Source organism: Saimiri boliviensis, chromosome 1, assembly GCF_048565385.1.
Source record: "Saimiri boliviensis isolate mSaiBol1 chromosome 1, mSaiBol1.pri, whole genome shotgun sequence".
NCBI classification, from domain to species: Eukaryota; Metazoa; Chordata; class Mammalia; order Primates; family Cebidae; genus Saimiri; species Saimiri boliviensis.
The window spans coordinates 190,891,980-190,906,575 of NC_133449.1; the positions used below are offsets into that span (position 1 = coordinate 190,891,980).

The 14,596-nt window shown below is 36.8% G+C and overlaps 1 protein-coding gene across 5 annotated transcripts in view; it reads right to left on the bottom strand.

Moving 5' to 3' along the window:
• The window catches only part of DMXL1 (Dmx like 1), a 170,352-nt gene that overhangs the window by 90,223 nt on the left and 65,533 nt on the right, over positions 1-14,596 (bottom strand). For all 5 annotated transcript variants that reach the window (XM_074382300.1, XM_074382293.1, XM_003920672.4 and 2 more), the window contains 6 exons: positions 12,669-12,758; positions 11,948-12,050; positions 11,626-11,745; positions 11,113-11,331; positions 8,214-9,896; positions 6,045-6,152 (listed from right to left, as the gene is read on the bottom strand). In XM_074382300.1, the coding sequence (XP_074238401.1) occupies positions 6,045-6,152; positions 8,214-9,896; positions 11,113-11,331; positions 11,626-11,745; positions 11,948-12,050; positions 12,669-12,758 (2,323 nt within the window). The remainder of the gene's footprint in view (positions 1-6,044; positions 6,153-8,213; positions 9,897-11,112; positions 11,332-11,625; positions 11,746-11,947; positions 12,051-12,668; positions 12,759-14,596) is intronic.

Here is a 14,596-nt window from a genome sequence, read left to right on the forward strand (position 1 = left end):
GAGAGAAAATAACAGTTTTGGAAAAGAAGTGGTGAAAAGGGGAGACTTGCACACTGCTAGTGAGAACATAAATTAGTACAGCCATTATGGAAAAGGGTACGAAGTTTCCTCAAATATCTAAAAATATTCTGGAACAATGTTTTATTAAAAGAGAAGAAAAAAATTAAGTAAACTAAAGAAAAAAGAAAAAATATAAAAACAAAATTACCACATGATCCACCAATCCCACTTATGAGTATATATTCAAAGAATGTGAAATCAGTACGTTGACAAGATATCTGCACTCCAATGTTAAGTGCAGCTTTATTCACAATAGCTCAGTTATCGAATCAACCCAAGTATCCATCAATAAATTAACAAAGAAAATTCCAGTATATACAGGCATACCTTAAAGAGACCATGGGTTGGATTTCAGACCACCACAATAAAGCAAATATTGCAATAAAATGAGTAACACAATTTCCCAGTGCACATAAAATTTATAGTTACATCATACTGTGGTCTGTTAACTAACTGTGAAATAGCATGTCTAAAATGAGTATACATACCTTAATTTAAAAATACATTACTGCTAAAATATAACAATCATCCGAGCCTTAAGCAAGTCATAATCTTTGCTAGTGGACAATCTTGCCTTGATGTTACCGGCTACTGACTGGTCAGGGTAGAGCTTACTGAAGGCTGGGATGGCTGTAGCAATTTCTTAATATAAGAAAATAAAGTTGCCACATAGATTGACTCCTCCTTTTATGGAAGATTTCTCTGTACCATGTAATGGTATTTGATAGAATTTAGAACTTCTTTCAAAATTGGAGTCAGTCCTCTCTCAAACCCTGCCAGTGCTCTTAGTGCTCTAGCAACTAAGTTTACAGAATATTCTAAACCCTTTGTTGTCATTTCAACCATGTTCACAGCATCTTCACCAGGAACAGATTCCACCTTAAGAAACCACATTCATTGTTCATCCTTTAAGAAACTCCTCATCTGATGAAATTTTTTTTTTTTTTTTTTTTTTTTTTTGAGACAGGGTCTCCTTCTGTTGCCCAACTGGAGTGCAGTGGTGTGATCATAGCTCAGTGAAGTCTGGAACTCCTGGACTCAAGTGATATTTCCATTCAGCCCCCTGAGTAGCTAGTAGCTAGGACTACAGGCACGTGTCACTAAACCTACCAAAATTTTTTTCAGAGATGAAGTCTCACTATGTTGCTTCAGCTGGTCCAAAACTCCTGGCCTCAAGCATCCTCCCACCTCAATATCCCAAAGTGTTGGGATTACAGGCATGAGTCATCATGCTCAGCTCTGCAACAATTCAGTCACATCTTCAGGATCTACTTCTAATTCTCGTTCCCTTGCTATTTCTACCATATCTGCAATTACTTCTTCCACTGATGTCTTACACCCCTCAAAGTCATCTGTGAAGACTGGAATCAACTTCTTCTAAACTCTTAGTAATGCTGACATGTTGACTTCCTCCGATGAATTGCAAATGTCCCTATAATGGCATCAAGAATGGTGAAGTCTTTCCAGCAATTTTTCAATTTACTTTGCCCAGGTCTATCAGAGGACTCATTATCTATAGCAGCTATAGCCTTACGAAATGTATTTCTTAAATGATAAGACTTAAAAGTTGGAAGCGGCCAGGTGCAGTGGCTCAAGCCTGTAATCCCAGCACTTTGGGAGGCCGAGGCGGGTGGATCACAAGGTCGAGAGATTGGGACCATCCTGGTCAACATGGTGAAACCCCATCTCTACTAAAAATACAAAAAATTAGCTGGGCATGGTGGCACGTGCCTGTAATCCCAGCTACTCAGGAGGCTGAGGCAGGAGAATTACTTGAACCCAGGAGGCGGAGGTTGTGGTGAGCTGAGATTGTGCCATTGCACTCCAGCCAGGGTAACAAGAGCGAAACTCTGTCTCAAAAAAGTTGGAAGCATTCCTTGGTTCGTGGACTGCAAAATGAATGTGCATTAGCAGGAATGAAAACAGTATTAATCTCCCTTTACATCTGCATCAGAGCTCTTAGGTGAACAGATCATTGTTAATAACAGCAATATTTTGCAAGGAAACCTTTTTTCTTAACAGCAGGTCTCAATAGTGGGCTGGAAATATTCAGTAAATTATGCTGTAAACAGAGGTGCTGCCATCTGGGCTTTGTTGTTCCATTTGTAGAGCACTGGCAGAGTAGGGTTAGCATAATTCTTGAAGACTCCAGGATTTTCAGAATGGTAAATGGGCACTGGTTTCAACTTAGTTACCAGCTGCATTAGACCCTAACAAGAGTCAGCCTGTCCTTTGAAGCTTTGAAGCTGGGCATTGACTTCTAACTATGAAAGTCCTAGCTGGCATCTTCCAACAGAAGGCTATTCCATCTACGTTAAAAATCTGTTCTTTTAGCCGGGCGCGGTGGCTCAAGCCTGTAATCCCAGCACTTTGGGAGGCCAAGGCGGGTGGATCACGAGGTCAAGAGATCGAGACCATCCTGGTCAACATGGTGAAACCCCATCTCTACTAAAAATACAAAAAGTTAGCTGGGCATGGTGGTGCGTGCCTGTAATCCCAGCTACTCAGGAGGCTGAGGCAGGAGAATTGCCTGAACCCAGGAGGCGGAGGTTGCGGTGAGCCGAGATCGCACCATTGCACTCCAGCCTGGGTAACAAGAGCAAAACTCTGTCTCAAAAAACAAACAAACAAACAAACAAACAAAATCTGTTCTTTTATGTAGCCACTTTTGTCAATTATCTTAACTAGATCTTCTAGATAACATGTTGAAGCAAGTGCTAACTTGCTTAGAAGCTTCAGCTTGTAGAAGCTTCAGCATGTTATCCAGAAGATCTAGCTTCAGCTTGTACTTGTAGTTTATGGAGACGGCTTCTTTCCTTAAACCTCATGGACCAATCTTTGCTAGCTTCAAACTTTAATTCTGCAGCATCCTCTCCACTCTCAGCTTTCACGAAATTAAGAAGAGTTAGAGCCTTGTTCTGGATTAGGCTTTGGCTTAGGGGACTCTTAAGGCTAGTTCGATCTACCTAAACCACTCAAACATTCTCCACATAAGCATTCTCCACACTTCGCTTTTTTATCATTCCTGTGTTCAGTGGAGTATAACTTTTAGTTTCCTTTGGACCTTGCCCTTTGCATTTACAATTTTGTAAACTGTTTGGCACAAGAGGCTTAGCTTTCAGCCTGTCTCAGCTTTTGACATGCCTTCCTTACTGAGCTTAGTCATTTCTAGCTTTTGATTTAAAGCAACAGATACGCTCTTCCTTTCACTTGAACACTTAGAAGACATGGTGGTGTTGTTAAAGTGTCCCAATTTCTTTTTCTTTCTTTCTTTTTTTTCCCCGAGATGAAGTTTCACTCTTGTTGCCCATGCTGGAGAGCAATGGTGATCTCAGCTCACCGCAACCTCCACCTCCTGTGTTCAAGCGATTCTCCTGCCTCAGCCTCGTCAGTAGCTGGGATTATAGGCATGCACCACCATGCCCTGCTCATTTTGTATTTTTAGTAGAGATGGAGTTTCTCCATGTTGGTCAGGCTGGTCTCAAACTCCCACCCTCAGGTGATCCGCCTGCCTCAGCCTCCCAAAGTGCTGGGATTACAGGCATAATCCTTAGGTGAACCACTGTGCCCAGTCTCCTAATTTCTATATTGTTGTGTCTCAGTGAATAGGGAGGTCTGAGCAGAAGGAGAAATACAGGGGAATGGCTGATCAGTGCTGTAGCCACAGCACATACAACATTTACTGATTAAATTCATTGTCCTACATAGGTGCACTTCATGGCACCCCCAAACCATTGCAATAGTAACAAAAATCACTGATCACAGATCAAAGTTTGAAATATTGTGAAAATTACCAAAATGAGGCACAGAGACATGAAGTGAACACATGCTGTTGGAAACATGGTGCTGATAGACTTGTTTAAGAAAGGGTTGCCACAAAGCTTCAATTTGTAAAAACTGCTGTATTTGCAAAATGCAACCTAGCAAAACACAATAAAAAGAAGTATGCCTGTATATACAATGGAGTACCATTCAGCCTTAAAAAAGGAAATCTTAGGCTGGGCATGGCAGCTCACGCCTGTAATCCCAGTACTTTGGGAGGCCAAGGCCAGCAGATCACCTAAGGTTGGGAGTTCAAGACCAGCCTGACCAACATGGAGAAACCCTCCCTCTACTAAAAATACAAAAATGTGGTGGTGTGCACCTGTAATCTCGGCTACTCAGGAGGCTGAGGCAGGAGAATCACTTGAACCCGGGAGGCAGAGGTTGCAGGGATCTGATATCCATTGCACTTCAGCCTGGGCAACAAGAGTAAAACTCCATCTCAAAAAAAAAAAAAAGAAAATCTTGTCATTTGCAACAACATGGATGAACCTGGAGGACATTACAGTAACTAAAATAAGCCAGTCATAGAAAGACAAGTACTACATGATCTCACTTATGTGTGGAACCTAATACAACTGAAATCAAAGAAAAAGAGAAAATGGTGTTTGTCCAAGGCTAGGGTCAAGATGAGAAGGAAGACATTGTTCAAATGGTACAAAGTTTCAGTCAGGAGGAATACATTTTTGAGATGTACTGCACAGCATGGTAACTACGTTTAATAATAGTGTATTGCCTATTTCAATCCTGTTGAGAGTACATTTTAAATATTAACACAAATATGTTACATATCCGAAGTGATGAATATGTTCTTTAGTTTGATTTAACCATTTCACTATGTATACATATATCATAACATTACTTTGTGCCCCATAAATACATACAATTTTAAGGTGTCAAATTACAATTTAAAACTTTAAAGAGAATTTGGCCCGGCAAGGTGGCTTATGCCTATAATCCACAGCACTTTGGGAGGCTGAGGCAGGCGGATAACTTGAGGTCAGGAGTTCAAGACTAGCCTGGTCAATGTGGTGAAACCCCATCTCTATCAAAAATACAAAAATTAGCCAGGCATGGGAGTGTGTGCCTGTAGATCCAGCTATTCGGGAGGCTGAGGCAGAAGAATCACCTGAACCCAGGAGGTGGAGGTTCTGGTTTGCAGAAATCGCACCGTTGTACTCCAGTCTGGGTGATGAAGTAAGACCCTACCTCAAAAAACAAATGAACGAAAAACTAAAACAAATTTGATTGAGAATTTTCAGCTTTACTTTTTTCAAAGCTAAATGCAAAATGAGAGAAAGAAAACAGACAGTGAAACAAAGAGTCAGAGACAAAAGGCGTAAGCAAAAGGCTGAAACCAAGGAGCAGAGGCTAAAATGCTAAACTGCAAAGTCCCAATAATACTGTTTAAACCTATAGATTCAATAATGCTGAAAGCCAGCTCTATTTCTTGAACTTCTTGGGAGATGACATTCAAAAAAACATGCTGTTTTGTTTAAGTGAACTTAGGTGAGATTTCTCTTACTTTGATCTGTCTAAGACAATGTTATTTTCAGGTACCTAAAATAATCGTTCAGTAAGAATCTATTAAGTTACGCTAAGACAGTTCAAAATCTAAGATAGTTCAAAATAAGAGAACAGTAACAGAATTTGAAATACAGCACTCAATATAGAATATGTAAAATATACTAAACTAATATCTGAAATACATATTTTAATCAGTAGTTTTAAGGGTGGGTAAATTTACACTTTCAATATTCTATACTCTTTGTGAAACATTTAACATTTGAGAATGTATTATAACAAAAATATTATTCAAAGTTTGGCAGAAAAACTGACTTTAGGTAAATGTCAAAGGAGAAATTTCTAAAGAAACAATACTAATTTGCCTGGAACATATCATGTATTTAAAAACATAACACAGAATATCCAATTTCCCAGTATCCGTTTCTTCATTAACTCCTTTTGTCTACCATCAAAAATTCCAATGTTTTAAGCAAAGAAGATTATGAGGAAATAAACATTTTAACAAATAAAGGAAACTTAAAATGTGTCAAATTTGTCATCATGATCATGTCTGGGCAAAAAATAAATTTAAAAATCCACAAGTCTCTCATTTTCTATTTGCTTTATTTCCCTTTAATAATTACTATCAAAATCACCTTGGTGAAGAAGCTGAGCTCGATAGGCTGGAAGGGAAGTTGTAAGAAAGGTATGGAGTCGAACAGCCAAAAGAAATTTTAACCCACATTCATCAAGAGTTTCTCCACCTGCAATGGGAGAAAGGGGGAGCAATGTGTTAAAAAAAAAATTGTAGGCAAATGAACAACAAATATAGGCACATAACATTCTTAACCTGACCAAAAAAAAAGTTATCAGTCTTAAATATTTTCTAACATTTCTTTTTTTCTAAACAATTTCACATGAAAGAAAAAAAAATAGTTAAACAATTGGAAAAAGAATAAAGAAGAGAATAAAGAGACTATGAAACTCTGTATAATCTATTTATAGATTTATAAACAATCTATTATGCCACCACGCCCAGCTAATTTTTGTATTTTTAACAGAGATGGGGTTTCACCACATTGGCCAGGCTAGTCTTGATCGCCTGATCTCAAGTGATCTGCCTGCCTCAGCCTCTCAAAGTGCTGGGGATTATAGGCATGAGCCGCCTTGCTAAGCCAAATTCTCGTTAAAATTTTTAAATGGTAATTTGACTCATTAAAAGTGCATGTATTTATAGGGTACTCAATAACTGACTGAAATCTTATTTAAATTAAAATGTGACTGATTTTTGAATAGTTTAACCTTCTCTGTGGTACATGTATAAGAATATTTTTAATCAATATGATTTATTCAAATCATACATCCACCCCAATAATCTGCTGTTAACACTGGAAGAAATAGTTCCATGGTGGGAGGGTCTGATATTTTTTCCTTGAAGCAAAAACTAAAAACATAAAACACCTATAACATAGTCACATAGTCACATCAAAAACAGTATCTACTAGTAATATCTCTTAAAGTGTCAAGATTCACAACCAACTTGTTTTTTTCTTAAATTTAAATTTTATTACTACATTAGATTTACCATATATTTTCCTTTCAAGCTTAGTTCAAAGGTATACTGACACATATATGGTCCACAAGGCTCAATTTGTTCATTTCAGAACTTGAGATTTGATGGGAATCTGTTCATAACTCAGTAGTTTTTGTTTGTTTGTTTAATGCTCTCTGGGTGAGGAAAATACCTATCTATATTATGCTTTTCTAGGCAGGAGCATACACTAATGCTTATTTAAAAAAAAAAAAAACAACTCAACATTTTAAAAACCAAATTATAATTGTTAATAGTGGATTATTACAAAATGAGGGGAAAAAACAGAAACCATCTTCTATTTTTAGGTACCTAAAATAATTGTTTAATAAGAATTTGTTAAGTTTTACTAAACTCAAAATGATTCGGTTGGATCTTTTGTATTTTTAAACAGACAATTCATAAAAATGACTGGCATAATGAGTCTTTATACACTTGCTCGAAGTACTATAATTTTTTTTTTTGAGTTGAAATCTTGCCCAGGCTAGAGTGCAGTGGTGCAATCTCAGTTCACTGTGATCTCCACCCCCCAAGTTCAAGTACTTCTCCTGCCTCAGCCTCCTGAGTGGCTGGGACACCAGCTAATTTTCCTATTTTTGGTAGAGATGGGGTTTCACCATGTTGATCAGGCTGGTCTGGAACTCCTGACCTCATGATCCACCAGCCTTGGTCTCCCAAAATGCTGCGATTACATAGCCTGCTAGTACTATGATTTATGGGATAAATAATACATATTAAGGGTTTGCTGTTTATGATAGTCTTGAATAGCTAACACCGCCCCCCCCCATACTACCATAAACAGCAAACCCTTAATATGTACTATTAAAGGTAGCAAAGATGTTTCCAAAAAAACCTTTACAGTATTTTTTTAAGAGACAGGGTCTTGCTCTATTGTCCAGGCTGTAGTGCAGTGGCACAATCAATTCATTGCAGTCTCAACCTCCTGGACTCAAGCATCATTCCACCTCAGCCTCCTCAGTCACTAGGACTATAGGTGTGAGGAACCATACCTGGCTAGTTTTTTGTTTTTCATAGAGATGGGGTATCACTTTGTTGCCTAAATTGGTCTTAAACTCCTGGTCCAAGTGATCCTCCTGCCTCAGCCTTTCAAAGAGCTGAATTTACAGGCATAAGCCCCTGTGCCTAGCCAATGCATCATTTTAATAAAAATTATTTAAAATTATTTTCTGTGAAAATAAGTAAAATTTGTTATCAGTATGGATTTTAGTTTTACCTTGGCTTCTGTCTCTGCTTTCTCCAATATCAGTGCTTGTAGTTGCAATTGTATCTGCTAAGGCCATCAAAGACATCTGCTCCATCCGGCTGAGTCCTGGTAAACTAGAATGAAGTAAGTGGCCAGAAAGAACCTGAGCATGCTCAGGTCCAAAGTAAGTTGGACTGTATTGTGAAAGGTCAATAACTCTAGGCTTTGTATTTTCTTCATCTGTCTCTAACATACAAGTATCAGTCATTAGAGGTGGGGTCTGAAAAAGCTCATCATAACTTTCTTTTGACAACTGGTTTGATTTACTTAAGGTACTCTCATTAGTAGATTTCTCCAAAGATGAGTAACAGCTATCATCATCCGCCGCAAGTAATGCATATAAAGGAAGTGGAGGAACAGAATCTATTTCTGTGTAATCTGTATTTTCGGCCTTGTTGAATGCCTGGGGGTCTCTGGTAGTGCTTCCACTAGCACTGATTGTGAGAGACCTAAGGCGGCGTTCATGATTAGATTCAGCTTCATTCAGAGCCACAACTTCCCCAGCAATGCACTTAACAAGATGTGACAAGATGGCCTTGGTTCTCCGAATTTTACCAAGATCCATGAGTTCCAAAAGCTGCAAGGGATGATACTGAGGTAGAGTAGGGGAAAGTACATGAGCTGCTTCAAAAAGACCTGAATCTTCCATATCCATGGAAGGATCAAATGCAGTTTTCTTTCCACAGATTTTCTGTGCGAGACTGGTCATGGATCGAGTCAGAGTTTTCTTTGGAGGATGTAACCCAGAACTGGAGTTACTCTGTTTTATTAAACTTGTTATAGATGGAGTACTCCCACTGTATGAATCTGTTATAACGGGTTCTTGTTTAGAAGATGGCTGCCATTGGGAATACACATGCATTTCACAGTCCATTCCTACCACAAGGATGCCATCCCGGACCCACGATAAAGAAACAGGAAAAGGTGGGGAGCCATCTACAGAAGAAACCAAGTCCACACTTCGTAACAGTACAAATTTAGAAAGGGGCACAATTTTAGTACTCTCCCAGAGGGGAAATGCCAGGCTTTCCTTACCAGTCTGTTCTTGTACTTTGCCAGCCAGGGGTCCATACATAAAAAGTTTTGATCCAATTCCTACAGTCAGGATATGAGAACCATCTTCTCTAGACATCCAATCTAAGTGAACTAAATGCTTTGTGTTTGACATGATATTCTCTTTACTAAATAAATACATTTCTTGTTTATTATAGGCCACTAAATTGCTATCAACACTAATGCCAGAATCCAATACTGTGCTTAACTCATCTAAATGAATTGTCTGTTCAAGGACCCAACATGAACCTCCTGTTGACTCACATTCAAAAATACTTACATGCATCACAAAGTCCTGGGAAGATCTAGTACTAGATGCAGGCTGCTTATAAGCTACTGCTAAACGATTTGTATGTGCACAGCTAACTTCTACAGGTCTACCAGGTACAGTTATACTACTATTGCTCTGAAGTCCATCTTCAATAAGTAATGGCCATTCTTCCCAAATGTATGCAAGATCAATTTTTCCATTCTTTGATGTAGCAGATTCTCCATCTGTTACTCTGCATCTCCAGAATCTTACTTTCTCATCTGAACATGAAGTTGCCAATAAATAAGGAGCACTGCATGCAGGATATATAGAAGATGAACTTAGATGTCCTAAAATAAAAATAATCCATTAACAAAACATCAAATTTGGTTAAATACTTCTGTTTTTTAACTAAAGGTTTTAGTCTCTGTGTATTAATTACTGTTAAGAACATGACAGTCTATATTTACTTAGGTTAAGAAAGGGCAGCAAGAATAGTAAGAAAGAGGCTTTTAGTGACACCAGAAAGGTATACAAAAAGAAAGTATCACCAAAACCTAGAGCTGAAAGGAAACTCTGAGATAATTTACTTCAATTCCTGCATTTTATGGGTTAAACATCTTGGGTCTAAATCAAAAAGCTAGTCAAAGGCAGAATTTAAAAACTTGAACTCTAGTTCTGATTCTCAATCCAGAATTTGTTTCACAACTCTTTGCTGGTTTTGTACATTATAAATCTAATTTTAAAGGTATCAATATATATATTTTTAAATTTGTCAACACTCACTGGCTCCTTCTCTTTCACATTTTTCGATATAAATGTGACTGGCCTATGTTTACTTAAGTACTAAATGGTCACTTTATAGGGCCCTTTATGATCGAGGTATATTTGATATAACAGATGCTGAGAAAATTCCTAACTGGAACTTAACATTTGCTTAGGTTTAAAGTAATCATGTACTATTAGTTTCCTAAAACAGGGCCTTGATTTTTATTTCTGATTAGTGTTCTTGATACTCCAGAACAGAGGTTCTTGACCTTTTGTATGCATAAAATCACTTGGAAGATTTGTAAGACCAGGCCACTGGGCCTCATCCCAAAGTTTGAGATTCAGTAGCCCTGGGTGACCCAAGAATTTTCATTTCTAACAAGTTTCCAGGACACTGCTGCTGCTGGCCCGGGGACACTTTGAAAACCATTGCTTTAGAATAAGGATAATAAATATTTAGCAGAAACCAAACACTCAGAATCACAGCTCCAGGCAGCTATTGCCAATACCATCAAAGTCTGCAAATAATGTACAACTTAGTTACCATCTTTGCTCTAGAAACTGTCAAAAACTGTCCCAAAAAGACAAGGAAAATTTGTTTTAGAAATCAATATTTAAGACTAGAACTGGTTGACAAATGTCAGAGTAATCTCAAAACATAATGAGAAATATGTCTTCAATTTAGGGTACTTGAATACATTATTTCCATTTCTGGTTCTGTGTGGATTTAAGAGGTAGTTACAGCACCTGGCAAACACTCACGTGTTACTAAATTAGTCTTTCATAAAATTTACAAACCTGCTGATGGCTTAATACTTATTATCTCAACTCCTTCTGGCAAACGCAATTCTTGGCTATAAACCATTTCTGAAAACAGAGTCAACTTGCTGGTACTCTGGAGATTTGCTCTGCAAGCCTCATACTTTTGTGAAAACAGAGATGGGATCTTCTCTGGAGAAGAATAATGTTCTTCTGGCTGCCAAACTGCTTCAGATAATTTTGTATCTACTTTTTCTTCTATAAAACATAAAAACCAAAAACTGAGGCAGAGGAACCCTATAAATATTGCAATCGCTACATTTCACAATCTAAAACTGCCTTATAAATGATAAAATGGTAAAGGCATTAGTATGATTCTTTACAGAAAGAAAATAAGAAAAAACTTTCTGAATTAATTGAATAATCTACAGTTTTCACCACTTAATGAGATGGCTTTAAGAAATATGACCCAAATTATCTAATTTTGTGTAATTTGTTAACTTACACCTACTTAAAGTTACACACACACACACAAACACACACAAGACTCACCCAATGAGACAGGAAGTGACTTTAGATGTAAATTCCACATATGTAATAATGAACGGTTGTCTTGTGTGCACTCTATTACAATTAGGTAGAACTTCTCAGAAAATCCATTAGGTGAGCTGCCTGTTGATATTAATGATATTTTCACTGTTAACATGTACAAAAGAGACAACTTGCTAAATATGCCAAGTTAAAAGAACCTACTCCGAACAATTTTTACTTCAAATAAACAATGTAAAACATTTTACCAATTCATCTTTGTTAACTGCCTAACATACTGTACATAGCAATTCTCATTACATAAACATAAACAATTCTTCCTTACCTGCATTAGATAAAATGCTGTCTTTACCAAGACTTTTCTTCTCAAGGTTATTCAAAATGAAGTCTTCTTGAAAAACATGAAGCAGTTGGGTTTTTCTGCCATGCTGAATGTAAATAAATACCACCATAATTTACATATGTGTTATTTACCTAATGCTAAATAGCCAGAAACATAATACTTCATAATGAGATATTTAAAGGCGGAATAAGAAGTCAAAAGTTCAGCAGAATATAAGTCTATGGTACCTCCATTAGATTAAACAGATGAAAATAAAAAATTTAGGTAAAGATGATTTACTTTCATTACAATGTGTCTTTATAAGTAAGAAATAATATCCACCAATGTCTTTTATTTAGCCACAAATTGCAACCTAGTTTTCTTTTCAGTGATTTTCATAGCCATGGACGAGGAACCTAACACCACTTTATTAAATCTAATGGTAACATAATATTAATATTTATAATGTGTTTAAGAATCAAAGTTTTAAAATTTATTTGGTTATGAATAAGTAATGATGATTATAATTCATTTTCTAGTTTGAAGTCTAGACAGTAAAATGTACAATAGTATGTTACCTATTAAGTGATGAGTTAATTACTGAATCTACTTTACCTGTAATTATTTAGCAAATTAACAAATTAACAAATTATTGGATTGTATGCAAAATGTTTTCATAAACTCTTTTTTTAATATACCTCCCCCCCAAAAAATTAATACTTACAAGTTTGGTAATAGGATCTAATGCAATAATGCATCCTGGCCTGGCTGTTGATTGTTGACTGACGATGTCAAAGACTTCACCAACATATTTCTGTTTTTTTTAAAAAAAATTGATAATTTACTAAACAATTAAATTCATATGCAATTAAGAGTAAGTAACAAAATATCAGGCATACCAGATAAATAACAATAAAATTCAAGTGGGCCTAAATATAGTCCCTTTCAACTATAACAATTTCAGGTCTCTAGTCTTAATAGGAACTAACATAAAATTGAAAAAGCACTACAGCTCAGTTGGTATGGAGATAAACAAAAGCAATATTTGAAAACTGTTAAGGAAAAGAAATTATATACATAAATGTGAAAACCTGATTTCAATCTCCTGGAAATGTTCTAAGAATTAGGGCTTTTTAAGCATTAATTTTGAGTTAGGGAGTATACAGCTAAAGAAACAAGATTACATACTATTCAAATACACTGATTTCTTGAGCCATTCATGTCCTGACTGCTTTAGTGAAGGTCACACTGCTTAATTCAGTGGTCTGTTTTCATATCTTTATCATACTTTATCAGCAGCATTTTATCTTGGTGATCATTCCTTTTGCCTCTTTGAAAAATTTTTTTCATTAGGTTTCCATTATATACCACATTCACCCTTTTATTTCCACCCTACTTTTAACAGAGTGTTCCAGCATTCAATCTTTCTTTTTGTTTTTTAACTTTCACTGTAGGTTTGGGAGTACATATGCAAGTGTGTCATATAGGTAAACTCAAGGGCTCTGTTGTACAGATTATTTCATCACCCAGGTACTAAGCCTAGTACCCAATAATTTTTTCTGATCCTCTCCCTCCTCCCACCTTTCACTCTGAAGACAGCCACAGTGTCTGTTGTTCCCTTTGTGTTCATGAGTTCTCATCATTTACCTTCCACGTATAAGTGAGAACAGGCAGTATTTGGTTTTCTATTCCTGTGTTAGTTTGCTAAAGATAATGGCCTCCAGCTCCACCCACATTCCTGCAAAATACATTTCATTCTTTTTTACGGCTACATAGTATTCCATGGTACATATGTACCACATTTTCTTAACCTAATATATCACTAATGGGCATTTGGGTTGACTCCATGTTTTTGCTATTGTGAATAATGCCACAATGAACATTCACATGCATGTGCCTTTATCATAGAATGATTTATATTCCTCTGGGTATAAAGCTAGTAATGGGATTGCTGGGTTGAAGGGCCGTTCTTGTTTTTAGCTCCTTGAGGAAGCACAGTACTGCCTCCTACAATGGCTGAATTAATTTACACTCCCATCAACAGTGTATAAGTGTTCCCTTTTCACCAGCATCTGTTATTTTTTTGACATTTTAATAACAGCCATTCTGACTGGTGTAAGATGGTATCACATCGTGGTTTTGATTTGGATTTCTCTAATAATCAAGTGATACTGAGCTTTTTACCACGTTAGTTGGCCACAAGTATGTCTTCTTTTGAAAAATGCTCATGTCCTTTACCCACTTTCTAATGGAGTTGTGTTTCTCTTGTCAATTTGTTTAAGTTCCTTATAGATGCTGGATATTTAGACCTTTCTCAGATGCACAGTTTGCAAATATTTTCTCCTATTCCGTAGGTTGTCTGTTTTCTCTGTTATGATTGCTTTTGATGTCTTTGTGATGAAATCATTGCCCATTCCTATGTCCAGAATGGTATTGCCTAGGTTGTCTTCCACAGTTTTTAGAGTTTTGGGTTTTACATTTGAGTCTTTAATCCATCTTGAGTTGATTTCTGTATATGATGTAAGGAAGAAATCCAGTTTCAATTTTCTGCATATGGATAGCCAATTCTGCCAGTACCATTTATTAAATAGGGAATCCTTTCCCCATTGCTTGTTTTTGTCAGGTTTTTCAAAGATCAGACAGTTGTAGGTG